At 52.2% G+C, this 25,900-nt stretch overlaps 1 protein-coding gene across 1 annotated transcript in view; it reads left to right on the top strand.

The window, feature by feature from the left end:
* SORL1 (sortilin related receptor 1) overlaps positions 1-25,900 on the top strand; it is a 39,853-nt gene that overhangs the window by 8,750 nt on the left and 5,203 nt on the right. The window contains exons 13-45 of the mRNA XM_053963458.1: positions 488-674; positions 1,674-1,802; positions 2,039-2,124; positions 3,717-3,889; positions 4,076-4,207; positions 4,337-4,428; positions 5,057-5,303; positions 5,733-5,871; positions 7,089-7,262; positions 7,420-7,533; positions 8,977-9,099; positions 9,482-9,601; positions 11,820-11,945; positions 12,163-12,270; positions 12,709-12,840; positions 13,052-13,183; positions 13,809-13,943; positions 14,231-14,386; positions 14,762-14,911; positions 15,282-15,410; positions 16,868-16,994; positions 17,517-17,686; positions 18,073-18,185; positions 18,465-18,569; positions 19,596-19,668; positions 20,787-20,869; positions 21,120-21,216; positions 21,790-21,974; positions 22,944-23,063; positions 23,150-23,314; positions 24,084-24,258; positions 24,683-24,789; positions 25,688-25,880. Of these exons, the coding sequence (XP_053819433.1) occupies positions 488-674; positions 1,674-1,802; positions 2,039-2,124; positions 3,717-3,889; positions 4,076-4,207; positions 4,337-4,428; positions 5,057-5,303; positions 5,733-5,871; positions 7,089-7,262; positions 7,420-7,533; positions 8,977-9,099; positions 9,482-9,601; positions 11,820-11,945; positions 12,163-12,270; positions 12,709-12,840; positions 13,052-13,183; positions 13,809-13,943; positions 14,231-14,386; positions 14,762-14,911; positions 15,282-15,410; positions 16,868-16,994; positions 17,517-17,686; positions 18,073-18,185; positions 18,465-18,569; positions 19,596-19,668; positions 20,787-20,869; positions 21,120-21,216; positions 21,790-21,974; positions 22,944-23,063; positions 23,150-23,314; positions 24,084-24,258; positions 24,683-24,789; positions 25,688-25,880 (4,497 nt within the window). The remainder of the gene's footprint in view (positions 1-487; positions 675-1,673; positions 1,803-2,038; positions 2,125-3,716; positions 3,890-4,075; positions 4,208-4,336; positions 4,429-5,056; positions 5,304-5,732; positions 5,872-7,088; positions 7,263-7,419; positions 7,534-8,976; positions 9,100-9,481; positions 9,602-11,819; positions 11,946-12,162; positions 12,271-12,708; positions 12,841-13,051; positions 13,184-13,808; positions 13,944-14,230; positions 14,387-14,761; positions 14,912-15,281; positions 15,411-16,867; positions 16,995-17,516; positions 17,687-18,072; positions 18,186-18,464; positions 18,570-19,595; positions 19,669-20,786; positions 20,870-21,119; positions 21,217-21,789; positions 21,975-22,943; positions 23,064-23,149; positions 23,315-24,083; positions 24,259-24,682; positions 24,790-25,687; positions 25,881-25,900) is intronic.

Raw genomic sequence — 25,900 nt, forward strand, 5'->3', positions numbered from 1 at the left:
CCCAGCTGGAGTGCTCCTTGCCTGCCTTTCCCTGTGGGACAGGGCTGGGGCCTTGCACTTTGGGGGAAGTTTTGTGCCAGGGGAGGGTGGAATGAACTAAGTTGGAAAAGACCTTTGGCTGGAAAAGACCCTTCACATCCTCATCACCTAAACCATGGCACAAGTGCCACGTCCAGTCTTGTTTTAAACACCTCCAGGGATGGTGACTCCATCCCCTCCCTGGGCAGGTGATTCCAGTGCCCAATCCCTCTTTCAGTGAAGAATTTTTTTCCCTGATGTCCAACCTAAACTTCCCCTGGCACAGCTTAAGGCTGTGTCCCCTCGTTCTGTCAGTCTCTGGGACAGAGCCATTCCTGTGGTGTGGGGCTGGATGCCAGCACGCCTGCCACTCCTGGCTACCCAGGGACATCAGCATCTCTCTGTCTTTAATCCTGGGGTGCTGCAAATGCTGCACCTTTCAGCACCCCAACCTTGTTTCTCCTCTCAGGGGTCCCTTGCACAGAGAACGACTACAAGCTGTGGTCACCCTCGGACGAGCGAGGCAATGAATGTTTGCTGGGGCATAAAACCGTTTTCAAGAGGAGGACTCCTCATGCGACCTGCTTCAACGGGGAAGATTTTGACAGACCTGTCATGGTCTCCAACTGCTCTTGTACGAGGGAGGACTTTGAATGGTAAAATACCAATTAATTTCTTCTAGTCTGGATTGTAAATCCAAGATAAGTATCTGTGACCAATCGCTCCGAGTGAACAAACATCCAATTTACGTAGCTCGGAATGTCGCTGCTTCATTTTATAGCAGAGAGGAAACTAAACAGACTGAAAACATCCTTTCATTAATAACAGGGCATGAGACTTAATGAATGTCTTTAGAGCCTTTTGGGAGCCTCTGAAAGGTTCCATGGAAGAGGGAAGTATTGTTAATCCATCACCTTCCAAACGATAATGGGTAATTTCCCATCACAGACAGAGATCCACTAAAAATCCTTGTGATTCTGTAGCCACAGGGGTGCAGCTGGCCCTGCTATTGCCCTTTGACTGCAATTCCCACAATCCTGACACTGCTTTCAGGATCAGGAAACACGCTCTGGCAACCTGATGCAAAGGTTTGGGGTTAGGAAGGGAACTGCTTTCCAGGGACTGGGCTTTCAGTGGAGCTCACACCAGGCTGCTCCTGTCTGATGCTGAGACCAAGTCTGGCTCACCACGAGCAGACTGAGAGCAGGGCTGGTGGGAGCCTGCCTCAGAATTCAGCCCTGGGCTCCCTACAAAATCCCACTGACAAAACCTCTCTCTCCCACAGTGTTTTCCAAAGAACAGCTGCACTGTAACTCCCATTTTACCAGCAGGACCAGCCGAGAGACAGAGCAGTGACCCGAGCCAGCTAAGCAGCAGGACTGGGGCTTGCAGCCAGCTTTGCAGAGCACACTGGCTCAGCTCTGCCTCGCTGCCTCACCTTCCCCAGCCTGCCCAGCCACTGGCAAAGCTGATTTGCAAAGTGTTCTTGAAACATCCTGTCTGGCTCGGAGATGTTCTGTGCAGCTAAATGCTGATAATGAATGACTGGTCACTTTGGGTTCTTAAAAATTCTATGCAAAAATAGACTCATGGTATAGCATGGCTGCATTTTTTGCTTTTCCCTGTTCCTCCCTATGTCTTTCTTCTCCTTGCAGTGATTTTGGCTTCAAGCTGAGCGATGACTTATCCTTAGAAGTTTGTGTCCCTGACCCTGAGTTTGCTGGGAAACCTTACGACCCACCAGTCCCTTGCCCTGTTGGCTCAACCTACAGGAAGACTCGAGGGTATGTGCTGTGCTTGGGAGGGCAACCTGATATTCCAAGTGCTGGAATTTTCTTACTGGTGATTAAAAAAAAACCCCAAACAACCACAAAACCCACAAGAGTGGCAGCAAACAAACAGCATGTTAGGACATACATGGCAATTAAACACCACAGCTTATTCTGGCTGCACAGGGTGGTTTGTTCACAGTTTTGTTTTTTTTTTCATGGAATAAACTGCCTGGCTCTGTGTGTTGCAGCTACAGAAAGATCTCTGGGGACACTTGCACGGGTGGAGACATCGAGTCGCGGCTGGAGGGGGAGCTGGTGCCATGCCCGCTGGCGGGTGAGTGTGTGCAGGATCTGCTCTGGCCACAAGGGCTCCATTCCTAAAACCTTTGGCTGGTGCCTGAGGGACCAGGCACAGAGTCCCAGAGGGCTCTCAGACAAAACCTGTGACACAGGAGCCTGGGTGGGTTACAAATCGCCCTCTCCTGTCCTGTGGTCAGAGCTTCTGAGGGTCCTGCTCAGGAGCAGTGTCTGCCCACAGTGCAGAGCCCTCTGAAGCCCTCAGGGGCAGGCTGGAGGCAGGAACCCCTTCATCCTGCTCACGTCCTTGCTGTAGCTGGCTTGAACCCAACCAGAAAGACAGGAATTAGATCAAAGACACCCCCATCCTCGGGAAAGTCCCCTTGGGAAGGTCCCACTCTGAGACAGCCACCACGTGCAGCTGAACGATGGCCCTTTGGGGTCAGACCAGGGCAGGCCTTCATCCCTCACACCTGTGCCTGCCAGAATTCACCCCCCCCCATCCTTATTTTCTCCTCTGGAACGTACAAGGCACTGTAGCAGTCCCGTGCCCCTGTGCTGCCAGAGTTATTTGCATTCTGCTCATTAGAGCTTTAATTTAATCTGCTGTCACGAGCTGCGTGATCAGCATTGCTGCTTGCTGCAGCTCCAGAGCCTCAGGCAGGGCAGGGGCTCATGGAAGGGCTGGGGAGCTGAGCAGAGCAGCCAGACCCACCAGCAGCAGGTTCCCCTGCACGGCCCTAAAATTTTTCAGCGCGCCAAAGATATTCCAGGTGCGGAAGAGCACGGGGAGGCATCCCCTGTGCTGGGACTCCTGCCAGCTCTGCACTCAGCATTACTCCTGACACGTTATTCACTCCTCTGAGCCCTCTTGAGCTATTTGGAGAGCTGTGTTGGGCATGCTGAGAAGGGCCCTGCTGATTGCAAAGTAAACCTGCTGTCCCCACCGGGCCGGCCTTTGAAGCGCCGTGTTCCCAGAGATTGTCTCGGGATCCGTGCTGGCTCACTCCATGGTAACACTTTCATGTGCAGGATCTGTTTCATATCTCCCTATAATCTCATTAGGGATGCACAGCCAGAGTTACTTACTGACATTAGCTCTACTCATTAATAGCATTATTGGACTTGACCGGTGGTGGGATAATGCCCGGGAGACTTTGTCCTGGACCAGGATCCCATTACCTGGATTCGGCTCCATTCAGAAACAAAACCCACTCTGGGATATTTCCTGGGGGCCAGTGTCCCTGAGGACTTGCAGAGTTGCATCACTCCCACTCTTTTTAAGGTTGGGTTTTTTTGAGGAAGAGGAGATCAGTATTTTGTTCCCCATTGGCAGCACTAAAGTGGGAAGAAAGGGGTCGGGGCAGGTTCTGTGCCTCCTCCACCTCCACCTCCTCCTCCTCCTCCTCCTCCTCCTCCTCCTCCTCCTGGACCAGACAATGCCCACAGTGTGTGCCCGGTCCCATGTGAGGCTATTACCACATTCCCATTAACCTAATCCCACTGAGACAAAGGTTCTTTGCCTCCCCGAGGTGCTAAAACCACGGGTGAAAAAAACACCTGCTATTTTCTTTATTTTGCCCCTGGAGTAGCCAAAAACGGCCGCTAAATAAGGCACTGTTGTTGCAGAGGAGAACGAGTTCATTCTCTACGCCACCCGCTACTCCATCCACCGCTACGACCTCGCCTCGGGCGTCAGCGAGGAGCTGCCCCTGGCCGGGCTCAGGGGGGCTGTGGCCCTGGATTTTGACTACGAGCACAACTGCCTGTACTGGGCTGATGTCACTCTGGACATCATCCAGGTGAGCCGGGAGCTGGGAGGCATCACCTCCTTGCCACCCGGGTGTTGCATCCACACCCTGAAATGCAAATGTTTGTCCTGGTACTCCTCCCCTCCGAGCTGTCTGTCACCTGGCCTTCAGGCTTCAGGCAGTTCCTCCACCTGCCTGAATCAGAAAAAATTCTGATTATTTTTATTTTTTTCCCAGCGTCTCTGTCTCAACGGCAGCACTGGGCAGGAAATAATCATAAGCACTGGGTTGGAGACAGTGGAAGCTTTGGCTTTTGAGCCTCTCAGCCAGCTGCTCTACTGGGTCAACGCTGGGATTCCCAAAATCGAGGTACAGCTCTGCCCACCCGTGGCAGTGCATGTTTTATTAAGGAGCAGTAATAGCCTGTCACAGATTTTGTGTCGCTTCAAGCAGTGTCAGTAGCAAACACACCTGTCCTGGCTTTGGTTTTGGGTCTAGGTTGCCAATCCAGATGGAGACCTGAGACTCACCGTCCTCAACTCCTCGATACTGGAGCGACCCAGAGCCCTGGCTCTGGTTCCCCGAGATGGGTAAGAAAGGAAACGTCACAAGTATTTCCCTTCTATTCCCAAGGGAAACTGCTGCTCCTTCACCACATCCTCCTTAGGGAGGACAGTTTGGTGAGGTGAAACTGGGGACAGGCACTGCACAGTCCTGCCCTGTGGAGCCCACTGTCACCACTGCATCCCCAACTGAGGCACCAGCTCCCTCAGAGCACAGATCACCAACAATTATTCATTCCTACCCATACATATCAATTAGTAAATAACTTTTCCTGCCTGTAAAACTGGTCTGGTCAGTGGGGAAAGCTGCAGTGATGCGTGAGAAACTGAGCTGTGCTCAAATTCAGGAGCCACATTCGAGTTACATCTTCCTGGGGTTTGGCCTCGGCTGCGAATGTAAGCTCTGACAAACCAAAGCAGTTCATGGCCAGGTAACCTGCAGCTGCACTCCCACCACAGAGCTTGCAGCTCAAAAGCCTCTGTGCTGCTCATAAATCTGCTGGTGGTGTTCGTTAGAATTGCAGAGCTCCCTGTTCAAAGGCATGCGGAGCAAGAGACGTGGAATGTGAAGCATTCCAACCTCTGCCTCTCCTAACCTGGATCCTTTTGATGAACTGCCATGTGGATTTGGAGTAACCTCTCTGCCTGCTGCCAGGTTGATGTTCTGGACAGACTGGGGGGACTCCAGGGCTGGCATCTACAGAAGTGACATGGACGGGTCGCTGGCCGGGTGCATCGTCTCGGAGGGCGTGCGGTGGCCAAACGGCATTTCCGTGGATGACCACTGGATCTACTGGACTGAAGCCTACATGGACAGGATCGAGAGGGTGGATTTCAATGGGATGCAGAGATCTGTGATCCTGGACAGCCTCCCTCACCCCTATGCCATTGCTGTATTTAAGGTTTGTTTTCCACGTTGTCATTTTTAGCATGCAGGCTCTGAGGCCGGTGCTGGAGGAGCATGGAGCACGCTGAATTTGAAGGATAGGGATGTGATTTGGAGCAGGCACGACACTTTGTCTCTCTGTCTGCTTCCCTGAAACATTCCCACAAATCCCTGCAACGAGCAGGCAAGTGCAGTCAAATCCAGGACCAACATTCCCAAGCAGCTGCACTGCAATGTTTGCCACTCAGCAGATCGCTCTGTCACTCTCCTTCCTGCTCAAATCCCACCTCAGGCCTTCCTCTTCCTCTCCCCCTTGGGCTGGGGACACTTTTCACTCTCCATGTCCCCCCACATCCATTTTTTAGGGTGCTTAGTGCAGGTAGCACAGATGAGCACGGCCCTGGTGGTGCCTCTTCTCACACTAAGAGCCAAGCCTGTGTTTCAGAATGAAATCTACTGGAACGACTGGTCACAGCTGAGTATTTTCAGAGCATCCAAAACCAGCGGCTCCAGGATGGAGATCTTGGTCGGACGACTGAATGGGATCATGGATATGAAGATCTTTTACAGAGGAAAGACAACAGGTAATCATGCAGATAACCTCCCTGGGATCTGGAAATTGTTCATCCCCCATTTCCACAGGTTCCCAGCTCACTGGGCCATCCTGGCTTGCATTTCCTGACTACCCATTCCTGCAGGGCTTGAGGCTTTCAGGAATGAGTTTCGTGAGGGGTATGTGTATATATATATATATATATATATCAGAGATGCTCCCCAGGGAGAGAGTTCGTAGGGCAGTCAGCTGTGGTGGCACCTCATAGTTTATGTCACAGATCTTGGCTTTTCCATCTAAGTGTTGTATAGACCAAAAAACCACAGGATTTCAGGGCTGCACCAACTTTGTCCTCCATTAATCATCTGTCTGCGTTGTGACAAGGCAGTGCTGACCCCCGTGGGCTGTTTATACCCATTTTCAGATGGGTATCAGACCACTCAGGGGCTCTACCAGTCTCTGCAGGAGACTGGAGGGACAAGAGGCACTCTGGGGGTGTGACTTACATCCTTCGGTAGCCCTCCAAAGACACTCGGATGAGGTGTGTCCCTTAAAGGCCAATCTTTCCCCCTTAAGGGCCCTCAAACTCCCTGCAGATGGCTCTGGCCATTCCTAGGGGTGACCTCAGCACTCAGCCCTGCAGAGCTGGCTATCGAGGGGGTCTGAACCCAATGCAGGTGACACTGGGACTCCTGTGCCTCTGTGCTGGGCTGGCAGTGACACTGGGACTCCTGTGCCTCTGTGCTGGGGTGGCAGGTGACACTGGGACTCCTGTGCCTCTGTGCTGGGCTGGCAGTGACACTGGGACTCCTGTGCCTCTGTGCTGGGGTGGCAGGTGACACTGGGACTCCTGTGCCTCTATGCTGGGCTGGCAGTGACACTGGGACTCCTGTGCCTCTGTGCTGGGGTGGCAGTGACACTGGGACTCCTGTGCCTCTGTGCTGGGGTGGCAGTGACACTGGGACTCCTGTGCCTCTGTCCTGAGGTGGCAGTGACACTGGGACTCCTGTGCCTCTGTGCTGGGCTGGCAGTGACACTGGGACTCCTGTGCCTCTGTGCTGGGCTGGCAGTGACACTGGGACTCCTGTGCCTCTGTGCTGGGCTGGCAGTGACACTGGGACTCCTGTGCCTCTGTGCTGGGCTGGCAGTGACACTGGGACTCCTGTGCCTCTGTGCTGGGCTGGCAGTGACACTGGGACTCCTGTGCCTCTGCCCTGACACTGTTCCCTTCCTCCTGCCCTGCTCCAGGGCAGAACGCCTGCATCAGCAAGCCCTGCAGCCTGCTCTGCCTGCCCAGGTCCAACAACGGCCGCAGCTGCAAGTGCCCCGAGGGGGTGGCCAGCACGGTGCTGCCCAGCGGGGAGCTCAGGTGCGACTGTCCCCACGGCTACGCCATGAAGAACAACACCTGCATAAAGGAAGGTAAGGTCCTGCCTGGCTCTTGCTGCTGCTCAGTGCTCAGGTGGCTTCTGCCGTCACGAGAGGTCGGCGTGACCTGTGCTCTGTCGGGGAGGACAGCGGCCCATTTCTGGAAGCACAGCCTCATGCCAGCTCGTTTGTGTTGTCCCTCCTGCCCCAGAGAACACGTGCCTGCCCAACCAGTACAGGTGCTCCAATGGGAACTGCATCAACAGCATCTGGCAGTGTGACAACGACAACGACTGCGGGGACATGAGCGACGAGAAGAACTGCCGTGAGTGTCCTGCCCTGGTGGCGCTGGCCTGGCCAGCTTCAGGTGTCTGCTGTGGTGGCACCTCAGCTGAGCTGATGCTCTAGAGTAAAATGCAGTGAACCCTGGCTCAGGGAAGAAATGCTGATGTCTGGTTCCAGATCAGAAGGCTGAAGGACAGCTTTATTAAAACTATACTATATTACATTAATATACTATTTAAAGAGATATTATCCTATTGTACATATTTACTTCTTACTTACCTATCTAATGCAAACTTGTGACTCTCTGCTGAGAGCCCGAGCCACAGCTGGATCCCACTGATCCCAAACAACCTTCACCAGAATCCAGCCCAGCAATCCCTGCAGGTGAACAATCTCCACACCACATTCCACATGGGGAAAACCAAGGAGCAGAGATAAAGATTGTTTTCTCTTCTCCTCTCTGTGCTTCTCCTGAGAGACAGAATTATGTCTGTCTGTCCAGAGAATGTGAATGTCACAGTGCTCCACACTCCTTTTGCAGTCAGGAAGAGCAAGAGGCTCTCTGGGGGTGTAACTCAGCTCTTTGGTAAACGCCCAATGCAAATTGGATGGGTTTTGTCCCAGTCCCCTTGACCAGATGAAGTGTCAATGTGTGAAGTTTGGTGAGACTGATGCCAACTGTCTCACACTAATTGTCTTCTGAAGCTAATTGAGGGCACAGCCAATGAGGAAAAGAGAGCAGACAGTGCTGACACGGGCCTCTTGTTGAGATAATAAATCAAGTTCACACATTAAGGATGAAGGTCACCTTTTTGAGCAAAGTTAGGAACTGCCAGTGTGTGCAGGAGGGGCAGATGTTCCACAGCTTTGCACAGCCTGAAGGGTTTGGATTAGTGCCCTATGGAAAAAGGACTGGTTTGAAGTTAGGAATCACTGAAGGACCAGGAAGGAGGCTGTTTATGCACATTTTGTACCAATGAGGAACTTATTTCCCTGACAAAGTTGAGGTACCAGTCAGCAGAGTCCAAGTTTGAGTTCAGTGGCTCCAGGTGTGGGAAAACCTCTCCATTCCTTGGAGAGAGGTCACCAGCTTGGTGCAGAGATGCTGCCTTGGACAGCATCACTCATGGCCAGCTTCTCCCCTGCTTTGGCTGCCCTGTCTCATCCCAGCAGCTGAGGTTTCAGTCCCCTTTGTGGGGAGCAGACAGCTCTGCAGCCTTGGCTTCTTGCTCCCTGCCTTGGGAGTGGACATCAGGAGTTTCAGTCCTGATTCCCAGACAGAAAACTGACCCCTGTGCACTCTGCTCTACATGGAGTGCCTAAAAATGGCATTAAAATACAAGAGCAGGAATTCAGGTTGGACTGGCAGGATTCTGTCCCTGTCCCTCCACTTCCCTGCACTCAGTGCACACCCTCAGGCAGCACAAACCATTTTCTAACCACCACCTTCTCCTCCTCCTCCTCCTCTCCCTCTCTCCATCAGCAACCACCGTGTGCGACACCGAGACCCAGTTTCGCTGCCAGGGCTCGGGGACCTGCATCCCCCTGTCCTACAAATGTGACCTGGAGGACGACTGTGGGGACAACAGCGACGAAAGTCACTGTGGTGAGTGCCCACCCTCACACCTCCTCCCCTGGGCACGGCTGGGCAGCTGCTCTCCAGCACTCTCTGTGCTGCTCAGAGCTGCTCCTCCTCTGCTCAGGGGTGATGTAGGGGAAGATCCCCCCGTTTACCCAGGCTGTCTCCTCCTCCTCTACTGGGGACTGGGAAATGGGGGACAGGACCAGCATTTACGGGATATTTGGGAATTAGGGGCAGGACCATCGTGTACTGGGAAGTGAGGGACGAGAGAAAAGAGCGAGGCCGTGTGCTGGTCCTTGCCCTCGCCGTGTTCCAGCTGGGACACTTCTGTGCCACTGTTATCCAGCTCTCCTGCTCTGCTCCTTTGGGTATTCCTGTGACCTGAAGCCCAATATTTTGTTTGCAGAAGCTCACCAGTGCAGGAATGACGAGTTCAGCTGCAGCTCAGGGATGTGCATCCGTCTGTCCTGGATGTGTGACGGGGATAACGACTGCAGGGACTGGTCTGACGAAGCAAACTGCACTGGTGAGTGCTCAGCTGCTGGTCAAGAACCTCCTGCTGCTCCTACTTTTTACTTCCAGCCTGGGAGACATTAGCCAGTGTCTTGTGCCTCACTTTCCTTGCTTGTTAGAGCACCTTAGGGTGATGTGGTGCTCCAAATCCAAGGATTTCTTTCCCCCAGGTTCACTGGGAATTTGCTGGCAGCGCTGACATGCTCACACAGTGACCCTGCTTTGCTTTTTACCTGCAAGACTGCACCCCCAGGCAAAGCTCTGTGGAATGGGAAGTGGTTTTGTGGCTGCTGAGCAGCCAAAGGGCTCTCCTGCAAAAAGAGCTCCCGTGCTGCAGGGAGGCAGCAATCAGGCTGGTGGGCACTGGCTGCATTTCACAGCTTTCACTCTGTTTCCTAGCCATTAATTAGGTGCAGAAAACAGGCACGCTCTTTGCAGCTTCTCCACAGTTAGTTGATCTGAAGAAGAGGCTGGTTTAGTTTGGGAAGTTTAGTTTGGCAGTTTTAGTCCTCCTCTGGCAGCCTTATTGCTCCATGGGCTCGAAAACCTAAAATGGGTGTCCTAAGCAGGGAGTCCACATAGAAGACCCACTCTTGGTTTTACTTACAACTTGTATTAAAGCAGCCTGGCTGGCAGAAATAACCTTGTTCCTACTTTATGCCTCCTGTGCAGCAAGTCCTGTGAGCCTCGCTGCGGGTTTGGAGTGGAAAGTCACAACACTCCACCCTCCTCACCACCACAGTGATGCTCCTCAGCAGCCTCCTGAGGTTAACACCCACACAGAGCCTTTTTCTCATCAGAAAAAACAGCAGATAGCAGTGCATTGGCCTTTTCCACTAGAAACAATCAAGAAAAACTATCAACCCAACCAAAAACCTCAGTGTTTGCATGAGAAGAAACTTCTCAGGGTAGGCAGAGCACCAGTCTGTCAGGGAAAGACACAAGGCTGTATTTATCAAGGCACGCACGGGATGTTTCAAGATAAAAGCAGTGCTTTCCATGGCATGGGGCAGAGATCTGTGGGGAGCCTGCAGGGACCAGGAGAGCCTGGGAATGCTGGCAGCAGCCTGGCTCTGCTGCAGCCTGGAGCCTTTGGGACAGAGAGTGGCAGCAGGTGCTGTCCCGGGGCTCTGGCACGAGGATTTAAGAGATCCCTTTCAGGTCTTTGAGCTCCTCTTTGCTCACCCCCGTGGCATTTGCTGTGCCTGGAGCACGCAGGGCTGATCCTGGTCATTAGTATTCCGTGAGTGTGGCTTTCTAAGGAGGTTTAATTTATATTGGTATCACTTATCTCTCGTATGAGTTTCTCCAGAGGGAATTACTACAGGAGAGGAACCTACTTCAAAAAGCGTGTCAGGTTTGTAAAGCCCCAAGTTGGAATTATCTAAGAGGATCACAATTATTTGAGGAACATTCCGTCTGACTTCACCGGGCTGCAATTATTGCTCTTATCTGAAATAATTACATTTCATGCTGAATATCTAATAGAATATTACTGCCGCCAGATTGTACAATTTTGAAATATCTGTGAGTGCATGTCACTCTCTAACCTAAAACTCAGGATCATGCCATTTAATTAAGCTGGACACTGCTTCTCTCAATAACTCCGAGTGCTCTCCTGCTTGAGGAACAGGATTTGTCTCTAAAGTGACAACACAAACCAGGCTGCAACCCAGATACCCCACAGGCAGATATTTTCCTGACAGGAGCCTAAGGAAAACCCCCAGGGAGAATCGTATTTCTTGTTTGCTTTGGCAACACAGAAGAGCCTTGTTTGCCTTAATTAAAAGCTCTCTCTTATTCTGTCCTGCCCTGCATGGGGGACTCTGCAGCTCTGCCAAGCCTTGCTTGATCTCGGTGACATCTCTCACCATCTCTGGCACGATGCCACCACCGCTGTCACCTTTGCCCAGGCACCCCAAGGACTGAGATCAAAGGGAGAGAGGCTGCTGACTTTGGGGAGAGCTCTGGGGGATCTCTACCCTGCAAAAGCCACCCCCGAGGCACAGCAGGCTTGTGAGCAAGAATGGCACAGAGAGGGAAAAGACCACGGGACTCAAGGAATTCTCCTGCCTGGGCTCCATGGGGTGGGTGGTTGTGCTGGGACCTGCCCTGCTGCGAGATCCTGGGGCAGGGGAAGGAGCAGGGTGTGGTGCTGCGGCCTGATACTCTCAGCTCAGCAGGGACACGGTGACACCCCACCCTCAGGTGTCCCCCTGCCTTGGTTTCAGCAGTTTATCACACCTGTGAGGCCTCCAGCTTCCAGTGCCACAATGGCCACTGCATCCCGCAGCGCTGGGCGTGTGACGGCGACGCCGACTGCCAGGACGGCTCTGACGAGGACCCTGCCAACTGTGGTAATGTGTCCTGTGTGTGTGTGGGGCTCTGCCACGGCTGGGAGGGATTTCTGCACACCCACTGAGCTAAACCAGCAGCAAACTCATGGGGAGAGCCCCTACCCCCCCAAAAGCAATCACAGTGCGGAGGCAACCGTGGCTTTTTTTAGCTGATGAAAACTTTAGCTTTAACAAAACCCTGAAAAACGCACAACATCCACCCAATTCTGCATTTCAGAGAAGAAGTGCAACGGCTTCCAGTGCCCCAATGGCACCTGCATCCCCACCAGCAAACACTGCGACGGCGTCAACGACTGCTCCGACGCCTCGGACGAGCAGCACTGTGGTGGGTACCGGGCTCAGGGGGAGCTCTGGGGCCCAGCTCTGAGGGCTGACAGCATTTCTGCTCTGCCCAAGCCAGAAATGGGACTAAAGCCACTTTACTCCGCTGGGAGTAAAGCCCTGTGAGATAATGGGAAAGCCTTAGTGCAGTCACGAGCCCCCTGTGAAACCAGCGGGCCAGCAAAAGGCAAAGGCTGGGAGGACGCTGCCAGGGAGGTGACCAAACCCCTGCTGGTGCCTGTGCCCGCCCTGAGGGGTGATTTGGTGAGGGCAGCCTGTGCAGGGACACGGCTCAAACCGTTTGTCTGGGGAACTCTCTGTAAGCCCCTAAAATCCGCCCGCTGCGCTCGGGCCTGCGCGGACCCCGGCGGGTGACGCCGCTGTTTGCAAGGACAGCAGAGGTGCCACCCCTGTCCTCCTGTCCTGCCCCCCATCCCTGCAGAGCCCCTGTGCACCCGCTACATGGATTTCGTGTGCAAGAACCGCCAGCAGTGCTTGTTCCACTCCATGGTGTGCGACGGCATCATCCAGTGCCGTGACGGCTCGGACGAAGATGCCAGCTATGCTGGGTGCTGTAAGTGTCACACTGGGCACCTCTGCCAAGGGAGGGGTGGGCACAGCACGCAGCCACAGCCATGGGGACAGCCAGGCTACCAGGAAGCTGCCAGCTCTCCTAAGAGGTGGCTCTAGGCCTGCTTAGAAATCCCTGGTTGCCCCTGAGTGTGCTCCTTCCTGCTCAAGATTTCCTGAAGCCCTTGATCTTTACACCAAACCTCTCCCTGCAGCCCAGGACCCCGAGTTCCACCGGACCTGTGACCAGTTCAGCTTCCAGTGCCAGAATGGTGTGTGCATCAGCCTGGTGTGGAAGTGTGACGGGATGGACGACTGCGGAGACTACTCTGACGAAGCAAACTGTGGTGAGCAGCACCCCCAGGGCCTCCTGCCGCTGCAGCTCCAGCTTCCTTTGGATTTCAGGAGCGTGGAGTAGTGTCTTACTCATGTTCTCACTCGTGTGTGTATGTGTGAGTGTAGCACAGCACAGCCTGTCCTGCCTGGAGATCGGTGTCATTTCCCTCCTACTGCAGGCAGGTGAAGTGAAGCACGCAGAAAACCTGGCAAATCTTGTGCTTGACTAACTCCTCTGTGACCATATTTACTGCACAGACTCCCAGCCCCGAGCAGACAGGCAGTTTGCAGCCAAACCCAATATTTACCACTGTTCCCTGGGTGGCTGTAGGAGCTGTACCCAGCCAGGCGAGGCAGCTGCAGCCTCATTTCGGAGTTGCAGGGTTTGCTCCTCCGTTTCTGTCACGCTCTGGTGGATTCTGCTCTGGTTCTGACATCAGGGGTGGTGTCTGGCCACAAAGAACACAGACAAAGCAGTGCTGGCAACAGAGTGAGGGCTGGGAGGAATGGGAATGCTGGGGATGAAGAGGAAGAAATGTGCTTGTGCTGCTCAGGGTGATGCTCTCTGAGGTGCTCCCACCTCTGAGCTGTGCTGAGGTGACCCTGTGGCTCACGGGACTCTCCTGTCCTTGCCAGAAAACCCAACAGAAGCCCCGAACTGCTCCCGGTACTACCAGTTCCAGTGCGGGAACGGGCACTGCATCCCCAACCGCTGGAAGTGCGACGAGGAGAACGACTGCGGGGACTGGTCTGACGAGAAGGACTGCGAGGGTAAGGACACACTGCTGAGCCTGTGACATGGACGTGACAGGGACTGGGACGTGCTGAAGGATCACTCTGCCTTCCCACAGGCCCCGTGGCTCCAAAAATGCCCCACGAGTGGGCTGAGTGGGCACTTCCGTGCATCTTTTTACTCTGTATTTTTGGGTATCCTGATTACAGACACAATGCAGATGAAAACACCGGGCTTGTGATGCCTCACCTGCTTCCCCTTGGCTCAGCAGGGAGCTTACACAGGAGCGGGGAGCTCAGGCCAGCTCTCCCTGGTGTGTTTCCAGGATCTCCAGTTCATCCCATTACCACGCTGGTCCCCCCGACGTGCCTGCCCAACCATTTCCGCTGCAACAGCGGCGCCTGCATCATGAACAGCTGGGTCTGTGACGGCTACAAGGACTGCTCTGACGGCTCTGACGAAGAGGCCTGTCCCACCCTGAGTAAGCTCTCCTCTCCCTCACCCCTTCCCTTTTCCCACATCGCATCTGCAAGGAATTCTGGCCTCTCAGAGCCTGGCCGGGTTACGGGGTTAATTTATGCCGTGGTGTAAAATGTCCTCTGGCGCTGGGGTCACCCTCCTGCCACCAGCTGGGACAGTGCTCCAGAGCAGGACAGAGGCTTTTCCAGCCCTCTGCAGTCAGGAGAGAGGATGGCTAAGGCGTCATCCCCTCCGCCTGCTGGATGGGAGGAGATTGCCATCTAGTGGAGTCGGGACCTGGGCACAGCAGGGACCTGGGCACAGCAGCTGCTCCCTCCCGGTGGCGGTGCCACCCGGCCGTGCCTCGGTGCTTTCCTGCCTGTCTCTCTCTGTGCAGGACCCAACGTGACAGCCACGTCCCCGGCGCTCCCGGGCCGCTGCAGCCGCTTCGAGTTCGAGTGCCAGCAGCTGCACAAGTGCATTCCCAACTGGAAGCGGTGTGATGGAGTGAGGGACTGCCAGGACGGCACCGACGAGAGGAACTGCCGTGAGTGTGGGCAGGGACAGGGGCACACCTGGAGCCTTCCCCTGGGAAGCTCCTTGTGAGGGCAGGGAAGCCTCTCAGGAGGCTTTGATTGCTGGGGAAATCCCTGCAGGAAAAAATTTCTTTGCAGAAAACAGAAATCCTTTACAGAAGAAATTTTAAAGATGATAAAAAGCCCAAGCGGTGCCATTCCCATTAGAAATCCCGTTGTTGTTTTTCATGGGATGAGCTCCAGCTGCAGCCAGAAGGAGACACCCCAGTGTGTGACACATCAGCCTGAGCTCCATCCCTGACATGCAGCCACCTGCAAACATTCCGGTGCTGCCGAGGGAACTTCCCTGCCTCGAGTCCTGAACTGTTCTGCCTCTTTCAGCTACTCCGAGCAGCCTGTCGTGCCCCAGTGGTTTCAGGTGTGAGGATGGGGAGGCCTGCATCCTGCTGACAGAGCGCTGTGATGGGTACCTGGACTGCTCAGACAGCAGTGACGAGAGGAACTGCACAGGTGAGCAGCAGCTCTCTCCCACCCCTCACTCCCTGTCAGCACACAGCTCTCCTGGATATGTGACCTTTCCCTCCCACCATCCTTGATTTATCTGCCTCTGCTCAGTTGTCCAGGCTACCTCCTCACCCATTTATCACCAGCTGGGACAAACTTCCCTGCAGCTTCTGCACTGACAATTTGTCTTCCAGCAGCGTCAGACACAGGAAAAAAAAAAAAAAACATTTTAGGATGCATAGGAGCAAAGTTGGCTATTTAACACAGCCCACAGGTGAAGAAAGAGTCTTCTGCTCTGCCCTCCTTTGCAAGGTGACCCTGGGGGACGTGGCACGTGTCCTGCTGCCATCCCTGGCTGTCCCACGCTGGCCCTTGGTGGCCCTGTGGGCGCAGAGTGACAGAGCCCGCCCTGGGCTGGTAACAGGGATTGATCACTGCCTCCAGCCAGCCATGAGCTTCAGCTGCTCCCCCACAGAACTGCTGGGGGGGCTAGGCATCAATCAGGTTTAGTTCTTTAATTAAATATTGATTGGGAGAGGCTAGCAGGTTCAGGGGAGGGGGAAGGAGCTGCTGAGTTGCACAATTCAGCTGCTACACCAAGGGAAAACCATCTCTTTTCCCTTGGGAAAAATTGTCTTGCCGTGCTGTCCATGGCCCCACGTGCCTGCTGGATGTAATTCCAGCTGTCTAGGGAAAGCAAAACAGCAGCAATTTGCCTCTGCTCTGCTTGGTTTCTGTTCAGCACCAAAGCTGAGCGCCCCAGCAGAGCCAAACCACAACAGTGGGATTTGGACTCCAACATGTAGAGGGAGAGAAAGAGAGAGAGAGAGCAGGGAATGGCCTGGTGGGAGCAGGGCATGGATTTGGGGCATTTGAGATCAGCACCTCCCATCCCCAGCTCTGCCAGGGCTGGGTTCCACGGTGCTTTCATCCCCTAAATGCCTCTGTGAAGGTCAGGCAGTGATTCAGCCACAGAGCTTGTGTCAAGGCAAGCCCCAAACTTGAATTACCAGCCTTTGCTTGGGTCCTGCTGCTGAACCCAAGATGTGATAAGGGAAAACACACAAAGAAAGGCCCTGGGTGGTGTCAGGGACAGCACAGACTGGTCACACCAGGAGAAGGGTGACACTGAGCAGTCTGCACTCACACACTTCCAAAATTCCCAGTATTTCATCAACAGCCACACTTTATCTCTCCTTAGGGGAAAGGGGATGCTTGCCTGGTGCAGCATAAAGACATTTTGGGTAGAACTAAGAGCAAATCCCTGCTCTGAGCTGCCCTCTGTGAGCCCAGTCTTCTCCAGTGATAAATCACACATCTCATTCAAACGGTGCAGGCACCCCTTCAGTCAGAGCTGTTCCTACCTCCCCTGTCGTCGGTGTTACAAACAAAACTCCCCTTTCTCTCCTGGGCACAGGGTTTGTTTCCCTGCACTAAATTCACTTTTCCCCTTCTCTGCTCAGATGACACAATTGTCTACAAGGTCCAGAACCTGCAGTGGACAGCTGATTTCTCTGGTGATGTCACCCTGACATGGGCTCGGCCAAAAAGGATGTCCTCCACCTCCTGTGTCTACAACATCTACTACAGGTACATCATCCCTCCCCGGCTGTTGTGGCAGGTAAAGAGGACAAGCGTGAGCACAGGTGTGCCTGTATTTACTGCAGAGAACCACACAGATTCAGGCCTGAAACATTCAGAGCTCCTTAATCAAGTTCTGTTTGGAAAAAATCTAATATTTGATAGCAAAAGAGACACAATGCACCCAGAGGGCGTTTGGGACAGACTGCATTGGTTTCCTCCTTTACTGTGTATTCAGACAGTAAAGTTGTTATATTCATTTTTTTTTTTTTTCACTTGGGCCTTGTCTTTGTAGGACCACTAAGAGCAAGAACAAAGATAATAAATTTGAGCACAAGAGTTACAGAAAAGCCAAGTCACCAAGCCCTGGTTAGTTCAGGCTTTCCAGTGGCATCTTTTCAAGATTGGTGGTGTGGCTTTACCAAAATGAGCAGCGACCTTTTAAAATGGTTCCATTTTTTGGGACAAACCTCTCACGTTCTGTGCTTAAAAAGCCCATCCTGACTGGAGGTGTGTGTCTCTGTCCCTCAGGATGGTGGGTGAGAGCATCTGGAAGATCCTGGAGACCCACAGCAACAAAACCAACAGCGTTTTGAAAGTCCTCAAGCCCGACTGCACCTACCAGGTGAAGGTGCAGGTGCAGTGTCTGAGCCGGGTCTACAACACCAACGACTTCATCACGCTGCGGGCGCCCGAAGGACGTAAGCACAGCTGCTGCTCCCACCAAAGCCTGGCAGATTTGGGCTAAAAAGTAGAGATATCCCTGCTATGAACAAAAAGGGTCTTTCCATGAGCTTGGGAATTCACAGAATGACCAGGTTGGAAGAGAGCTTCAAGGTCATCGAGTCCAACCCAGCCCCAGCAGCTCAACTCAACCCTGGCACCCAGTGCCACATCCAGGCTTTGTTAAACACACCCAGGGATGGTGACCCCACCACCTCCCTGGGCAGAACATTCCAGAACTAGAATTGTGCTGGAAAGGGCCATCCACCCGTTTGTCCCCATTTTTCAGGGAGATGTTGCTTTTCCCCGCACGCTCTGGGCACACCTCTGTGACTGGCACTAATATTTCTCTTTGTCTCACTAGTTCCAGATGCTCCCCTCAATCTCCAGCTGTCCCTGAAGAAAGAAGCTGAGGGTGTGGTGATGGGCTGGTGGAGTCCCCCCGTCAACGCCCACGGCCTCATCCGGGAGTTCATCGTGAGTCCTGCTGCCCTTGGGGGCTGAGCCCAGCTCGGTGGCATGAGACACAGCCAGCTGCAGGGGGGTGGGCCTGGAATGGGATATTCTGGGGAGGAAATCAGCTGGGAACATCAGGCAAGTTGGGAGAAGAAATGCTACAGGCAGCACCACAGCCCTTGAGTTCTTAATTTCTCCCTTTCTGAGATGTCGTGCTTCTTTCTGCTGAGGTTTTGTCTCAGAGGGACCTGCTGACCCGTGGTATTTTTGAGCCCTCACGCCTTGTTTTGGTGCTCCTAGGTGGAATACAGCAGCAGTGGATCCAAGGAGTGGTCATCCCTCAGAACCACCAAGAACTACACGGAGATCAAGAACTTGCAGGTCAACACTCTCTACACAGTCAGAGTGAGTATTTCCAAAGCTCCATCTCACAGTGATTATTTCCAAAGCTCTCTCTCTCAGAGTGAGTATTTACAAAACTCTCAGAGTATTTCCAAAGCTCTCTTTCAGAGTGAGTATTTCCGAAGCTCCCTCTAAGAGAGCTCTCATTACTGAGTGGCCAAAGTCCTGCACAGCCAAAAACTTGCTAAAAAAAATACCTTGCTAAAAAACCTTCCTGTTAAAGCCCTGCCCTTTAATGCCAACCCACACCACCACTGCTAATGTCTAAAGTTCCAAGGCCCTTGATTTGCTCCTTTGTCCCAGAAGGCCAGGCTGGATTACAAAATCCTCCCTGCTAATTGCCCGTTCCAATGTCACTGCTATTGCACTGGATGTGGGCCAGAGATAAATTTGGTCCTTGGTGTATCAGTGGGAAAAGAAGCAGATCTGCCTGTGGGGAATGTCTGCACAGGGGAGAGGCTGGGTAATTATAGACAGAAGTAATAAGAATAGGAAATGAAAGTCTGCACAGTGAGCCCTGGGAAATGTGTGCTTTGCCATTGTCCATCCTCCTGAGTTCTTGGGGAAGTTCACTGTGAGGGGGGATGAATCCCCTCCTCCAAATCCGTGTTATTCTCACAGCTGGTTGGAGGCTTTCCTCCCATGGTATTCCTTCCCAATATAATCCATGCCCAGATAAATCTTTGGAAGTATTTCAGGGCTTGCATGTTCTTCCCTGGCGTGGTTCTCATCTACTTTAGGACCCGTGGAGTCCCCAGCTCCTTATCTCGATGGACTCCTCAAAGATCTCATCAGAGAGCAGTTATCTACAAAGAGGATGCCCCTCCCTCCTCTTAGATTCCTTTAATTGACTTTAAGCAGTCGGCTTTATCTCTGCATTAAGCATTTTATTGCCAAGTAATTAAGCTATTGTTTGCTTCCAAGTCCTTTTCCCAGGAGCCCCGCCAGGTCTGTAACCTTGCTCTAACCTCCCTCTCTGTTTGCACTGTAAAATGTTGCTCATGTTCCCTCACCCTCTTGTTTCCAAAGGTTGCTGCAGTAACCAGCCGAGGGGTGGGAAACTGGAGTGATTCCAAGTCCATAACCACGGTCAAAGGCAAAGGTAAATGTAGTTGTTTGGGCCAGCTCAGAGAAGGTGACAAAAAGGCAGAGGATCAGCCTGAAACAGCAGCAGCAGCATCCAGAGCCACCTCCCTGGCCTTTATTCTCCCTGCTGAGCCTTTCACACTGTTCAACAGCTTTGCTGTTAAAAGTGACCTGTAAAAAGTGACTTTTTCGCTCAGCCTGAGCTGCCTCAGAGTTCTGTGGCATGTCTGGAGGGGTCACTGCCTCTTCTCTGAGCTCTGTGGCACAGGGGATGGATGTGCTGCCCTGTCCCCTCTCTCCCAGGCTGCAGACAGATTCCCTCAGACTTTTGTAGGCCAAATCCTGCCTCCAGATAGACAAGAAAATACCAACTCCATCACTCTCACTCTAAAAGGATGCTGGCTCATCCTTCTCCCTCTTAGGTCACAATTATTGTGGCTCCTCCTGCAGACCATAAAAAACAACCACAGCTCCCAAGAACTATCACTTCATCACAGTCTAACAGCAGATAAATTCAAACAGCACAGTAAATCATTTCCTTCCCAACCTGGTTTTTTTTTTGTTTTGTTTTTTTAAGAAAAGCCTTTTGAAGTCGTTTGTATTCATGCCAAGTTTTTCATCCAAACTTATGTCCCTGCGTCAAAATTGTCTGCTAATTCGCCAGATGAAAGAAGGGAAAGAAAACACCAGGCTATTCGAAGTGCGGGATTCAGATAATGTGAATTACCTGATGGTTAGAAAAACAGAGGTAGAAAGAACAGAAACAGCTTTGACTTCAGGTTTTGCATGAGTGCTTGGCACCGATCGCTCCTGCGCTCCCCCAGCAGCTCCTCGGAAGGGCAGGAGCTGTCACCTGGGGTAGGAGCTCGCCCTATGGAGTTCCGAGGGAAATCCCTTTGCCCAGATCCCTCCAGTTCCAGCCTGCACTGAACAAGGCACAGATAAAGCAGCTTTTAGCTGGTGGAGCTAAAAAATGTTGTCAGTGTCTTCTCTGAGGGGGACATGTCTTGGGCAAGGTTGGGGCGTCCTGTTCTGGGTGTTAACACAAGAAGCTGTATTTTATCTGTCCCTTCTCAAGAAATATTTTTATTTCTTTCTGCTGTACTAACAGCTCTTCCCTCTCTTTCCTCCCAGTCATTCCTCCCCCTGTCATCCACATTGAGAGCTACAGTGAGGACTCCATAAGTTTCAGCCTAAAAATGACCACGAACATCAAGGTAAGAGTTTTTCCTCTTTCCATCTGAGCTGGGTAAATGGTGAATAGTGGCTGAGAGAAGCTGTCACCCACTGAAGCATTGCAATTACCAGTTATTTCATGCCAAATCATTTCTTACTGCTCCCAAACTGCCCCGGGGCTCTTAATTGGGATGGAAAATACAATGCAAGGACTGTCAGGGGTCTGACAGTAACCCTGGGTCCCTGTGTGCATCAGCTGAGCTGATGGCTCTGTGTCCTTGGGCATGGCAGGTCAGTGGCTACGTGGTCAACATCTACTGGACATTTGATACCCACAGGCAGGAAAAAAGGACTCTGGTCATAGAAGGAGAAAAGTCCATCCAAAAAGGTAAATTCTGCTCAAAATAGAAAGCTTTGCTTTGGTCAACACCAAGCAGAAGGATTTATGAGAGGTTATAGGATTTTTTTTTTTTTCAACTAGTAGTTCTGTTTCAACAATTCTGTTTAAATCTGGACAGGACAAAGCAGCAAATTCTCTGTTTTGAGGACCTGGAGATTTCAAGTAAATTTGGGATTTACCCCCAGAGCTGCACTAGTCCTTTCTTATCACAGGGGGTTTTGTTTGTTATTCCATTTTTAATCTGCCAATGGGAGTAGAAACAGAACAGGGATTTCTTGGGCTTGCATAGAGCACAGGTCCCTATTAATTAACCACATTTCTGGTTTGGGAAAATCTCAGTGTGGGTATGTGAAATCATCCGGGCACAGAAAAGCAAGGCTGGGTTGGATTCCAGAGCCTCAGGTGCTCTTGTATAAAGGAAATTACTGCAAAGTCATGGAAGTACAGCCCAGGAGAGGCAGGCTCCTGTCTGTTTGTGATGCTGACCCTTCCCTTGTGCTCCCACCCCGCTCTTGCCGTGCTTTGCCTCACCTAATAGTGCCCCTTTCTCTTCTTGCTCAGTGGCCAATTTGACAGCACACACCCCCTATGAAATTTCTGCTTGGGCTAAGACGGAGCTGGGTGACAGCCCTCTGTCTTTTGTGCATGTGGTGACCAGTGGCACAAGACCTGTGTCCCCAAGCCTCAAGGCCAAGGCCATCAACCAGACGGCCGTGGAATGCAGCTGGACTGGCCCCAGGAATGTGGTAAGGCACCAACCCTTCCCTCACCAGCCACCCTGGGCTCCGGCTCAGAGCCTCAGAGCAGCACACAAAACCCCCTGAAGTCAGGATAATTTGTTTGGATTGAATTCCAAGGCCCTGAAAATGTTGGGGATAATGAGGGAAAGAACCTCCTGCCTTTTAAACAGAAGCAAAGCAAGGCTTCTCTTCTGTTTGTTGCAGTGAGAAGTGGCTTAAACACAGCTCCAGCAGCCTTTGAATCAACTGCTGTTACCTGAGCCGAGCTCAGGAGTTTTGGGTTGGGGGTTCAAAGGCAAGTGGGCAGATTGAATTTGGGCAAGATAGAGGGAAAAGCAGGAAAAAGGGTCCAGAGAGGAAAGGTCTTTGTTTCATGCCCCTAAAAAGTGACAGCCTTTGGGATATGGATTTGTAGAAAATTCTCAAAGTCTGACAGAAGTCTATTTCCTAATTACAATACATTATAAGTGTTTCTTAACCTATCAACCCTTACCACACCATACTGTAAATACCTTAAAACCAATCATCTAAAATTACCCCTTGTAAATCCTACTACAGTACATCTTCCATAGTTTTATTTCTCCAAAGTATCTGGTTTTATTTATAAAACCATCCTTTAAAACTTGTTTCTAGCTCCATTTCTCTCTCAACAATATCTGTCCTATTCCATGACATTTCTAAGTCAGCATTTCTCCCAAGTATTTAGCCTTATTTGTAAAACCATCCTTTAAAACTCATTTCTAGCTCCATTTCCCTCTCAACAATATATGTTTCTAGTTCCATTTCTCTCTCAACAATATCTATCCTATCCCATGACATTTCTTAGTCAACATTTCTTATCTCAAAGTTTACATACAGATATTCACCACGTCAACCTTCTGTCAGGCTTCGAGAATTTTCTACGAATCCATTTCCCACAACAGCCAGTGGATGCTCTGGGCCGTGCCAATCCCTTGCTGTGCTCTCCCTCCTCAGGTTTATGGAATCTTCTACGCCACGTCCTTCCTGGAGCTGTACAGGAGCCCCCACAACAGCACCACCAGCGCCCACAACGCCACGGTGCTGGTGCAGCGCGACGAGCAGTACCTGTTCCTGGTGGGCTCCCCTCCTCCTCCTCCGCCCTCTGCCCGCCCCCCTGGCTCCACCAGGACACTGCCCTGACCTCTGTGCCTCCCTCCCAGGTGCGGGTGGTGTCTCCCTACCAAGGGCCCCCCTCTGACTATGTGGTGGTGAAGATGATCCCGGATAACCGGCTGCCGCCGCGGCACCTGCACGCCGTGCGCACCGGGAAGACGTTCGCCGTCGTCAAGTGGGAATCGCCCTACGACTCGCCCGACCAGGATATGGTAATGCCTCACAGAGCCTTCTGCTGGCCCTGTGCACACAAAATCCTGCCTCAAACACAGATCCCCGCGTTTCTTCTGCTGGAGGAAGCCTGAGGTCAGGTCTATGCTCCGCATAAAATCATCGTCAAAGTGCTGACACCTCCAACATCTTCGTTTCCTCCCTACAGGCCATTAGCTCAGGAGTGTAACGTTTAAAAAGAGCCAGGTCTGGGATATCTGTTGCTGACCAAGTCTTAAAGCAGCCCTGGGCATGTGCCAAAACACCTCTCTGGGCTTTGGCTCTGCCCAGGAGGGTAAGGCTGGGCTGGGGCTCTGCCTCCTGCCTCAACAAAGCCCAGTTCTGTTCTCTGCCACGCTGGAATACACTCGGGTCTCGCTCCACTGAAGGCCAGTCATTTTCTCAGCAAGCTTTTCCCCTCCCATTCTGCTCCAGAGACTTTAACAGCAAAGGTTTGGAGGTATAAACCTTCCCAGCAGAGCTGGAAACTGACAGGGCAGGGGTTTGCATTGCATCCTCGTGATTCACTGAGAAATACAACCTGAGGTTTTCCTCCTGCTCTCATCTGTTTCACTAACTGCATTTTCTGTATCAGTAAATGCTGATTTTGGGCAGAGATGTAGAGAGAGTTGGAATTTTGCTCCCCAGGTTTTCTATAAAGCTCAGCCTTGGTTTAAAGCAAATTTTACCCACCCTAATGTCCTACCACTGTTTAGCTGAAATTCTGCAGGAAAATGAGACTTTTTTTCCATCCATTTCCTCCCCCTCCAGCTCTACGCCGTGGCAGTTAAAGATTTGGTGAGGAAAACAGATAAAATCTACAAAGTGAAAAGCCGGAACAGCACGGTGGAGTACACCATAAAGAAGCTGGAGCCAGGAGGGAAATACCACGTGATTGTCCAGCTGGGAAACATGAGCAAGGAATCCAGCATGAAGATCAACACAGGTGAGAGACACAGCACCCATCCAAGGCTGCAGAAATCTTCCTGCAGCTCTTGGTCCTCTCCCACAGGCAAAGCCCAATTTTGTGAGGCCTGCCAGGGGAGGTGATTACACCCCCAAACAACAGCAGTGGAGAGGAAGCTTCTCAAATGATATCCAGTGTTTTTCTCCTGATAAATGGAGATGGGAAAGACACCAGTTTGGCTGTGTACACATCATCAAGTACCATTACGGCCCTACCACTGAAAAATTCCTCCCAGCTTCCGCACCACAGCATGCTCTCCTCCAGCACATCCCTTTTCCAAGCAGAGTATTGTGCTGATCCCTAAAAAAAAACCCAATAACTTTCAGAATTTACTCCATTTGTGTGAGAGGAAAGTGCCACCAGTGCTACAACCTCACCTGCTGCCACTTTTTCCCGTTTGCAGTCCCCCTGTCTGCACCGGATGCCTTAAAAATCATCACTGAAAACGACCATATTCTGCTTTTCTGGAAGAGTTTGGCACTGAAGGAAAGCAATTTCAATGAAAGCCGGGTAAGTTCTGCTGTGCCTCCTGTCCTACAGAAAATCCTGGAGCAGAGTCAGTGCAAGGCTCTCTCACAGGCTCTGAAATCCATCCTGTCCTTGGTGAGCCCTCTAGAAGAGCTCACTAAAATTCATGTCATGGCTGAGGCTCTGAAGCTGATAGATCCAATCAGTCACCTTTTAGGAACATAATTACCCTGCTAGAAAAGGACAATTGTCCCATGTGTGAAAGGACTGGGAACAGAGCACTGCCCTGCCATGCCAGGAAGTCTGAAAGTTGTCATTATTCAGACTCAGATAGAAAATCTGTGCAATGTTGTCTGTCAGAGCATGGGCAGGTACAAAACTGCACCAAAAAGCCCTCACCCTCCTGGACTCTGTGCTTGGGTGGGCTGGGGTGGGTGCTAAGGACAGAGTGGACCAGACAAACCAAACCAGAGTCATTTAGGTTGGAAAAAACCTCCAAGATTGGCTCCAAGCTGTGCCCAATCCCCAGCTTGTCACCAGCCCAGAGCACGGAGTGCCACCTCCAGTTGTTTCTTGAACACCCCCAGGGATGGGGACTCCAAACCACCCTGGGCAGCCCCTTCCAGTGTTTAAGAACCCTTTTAGTGAAGAAATCTTTCCTGATGTCCAACCTCAGCCTCCCCTGGCACAGCTTGAGGCCGTGTCCTCTCATCCTGTCACTTGGCAGAAGAGAAATCAATCTGTCCTCCCTGAACTGGCCAAGGTCAGTGCACACCAGGAGGGGCTCCTGGAGGAGGCTCCACCTTGCTCCCTCCCAGCTGACAGCCCAGCAGGGTTCATCAAAGCCAGATCCATGAGGAAAACCAAATTTCCAAGCCCTTTGGGAAGAAGCAAACCCGCCCTCTGCAGCCGAGTGACTTGGGGTTTGTGTTTCCCTCAGGGCTACGAGATTCACATGTTTGACAGCCTGATGAACATCACAGCCTACCTGGGCAACACCACAGAGAACTTCTTCAAGGTGTCCAACCTGAAGATAGGCCACAACTACTCGTTCAGCGTGCAGGCCCGGTGCCTGTACGGGGGGCAGATGTGTGGGGAGCCGGCCACGCTTCTCTACGACGAGCTGGGAACGGGTGAGTCCCTATTTCCTTAA

The sequence above is a fragment of the Vidua chalybeata genome, chromosome 23, assembly GCF_026979565.1.
Source record: "Vidua chalybeata isolate OUT-0048 chromosome 23, bVidCha1 merged haplotype, whole genome shotgun sequence".
Taxonomy (NCBI): domain Eukaryota; kingdom Metazoa; phylum Chordata; class Aves; order Passeriformes; family Viduidae; genus Vidua; species Vidua chalybeata.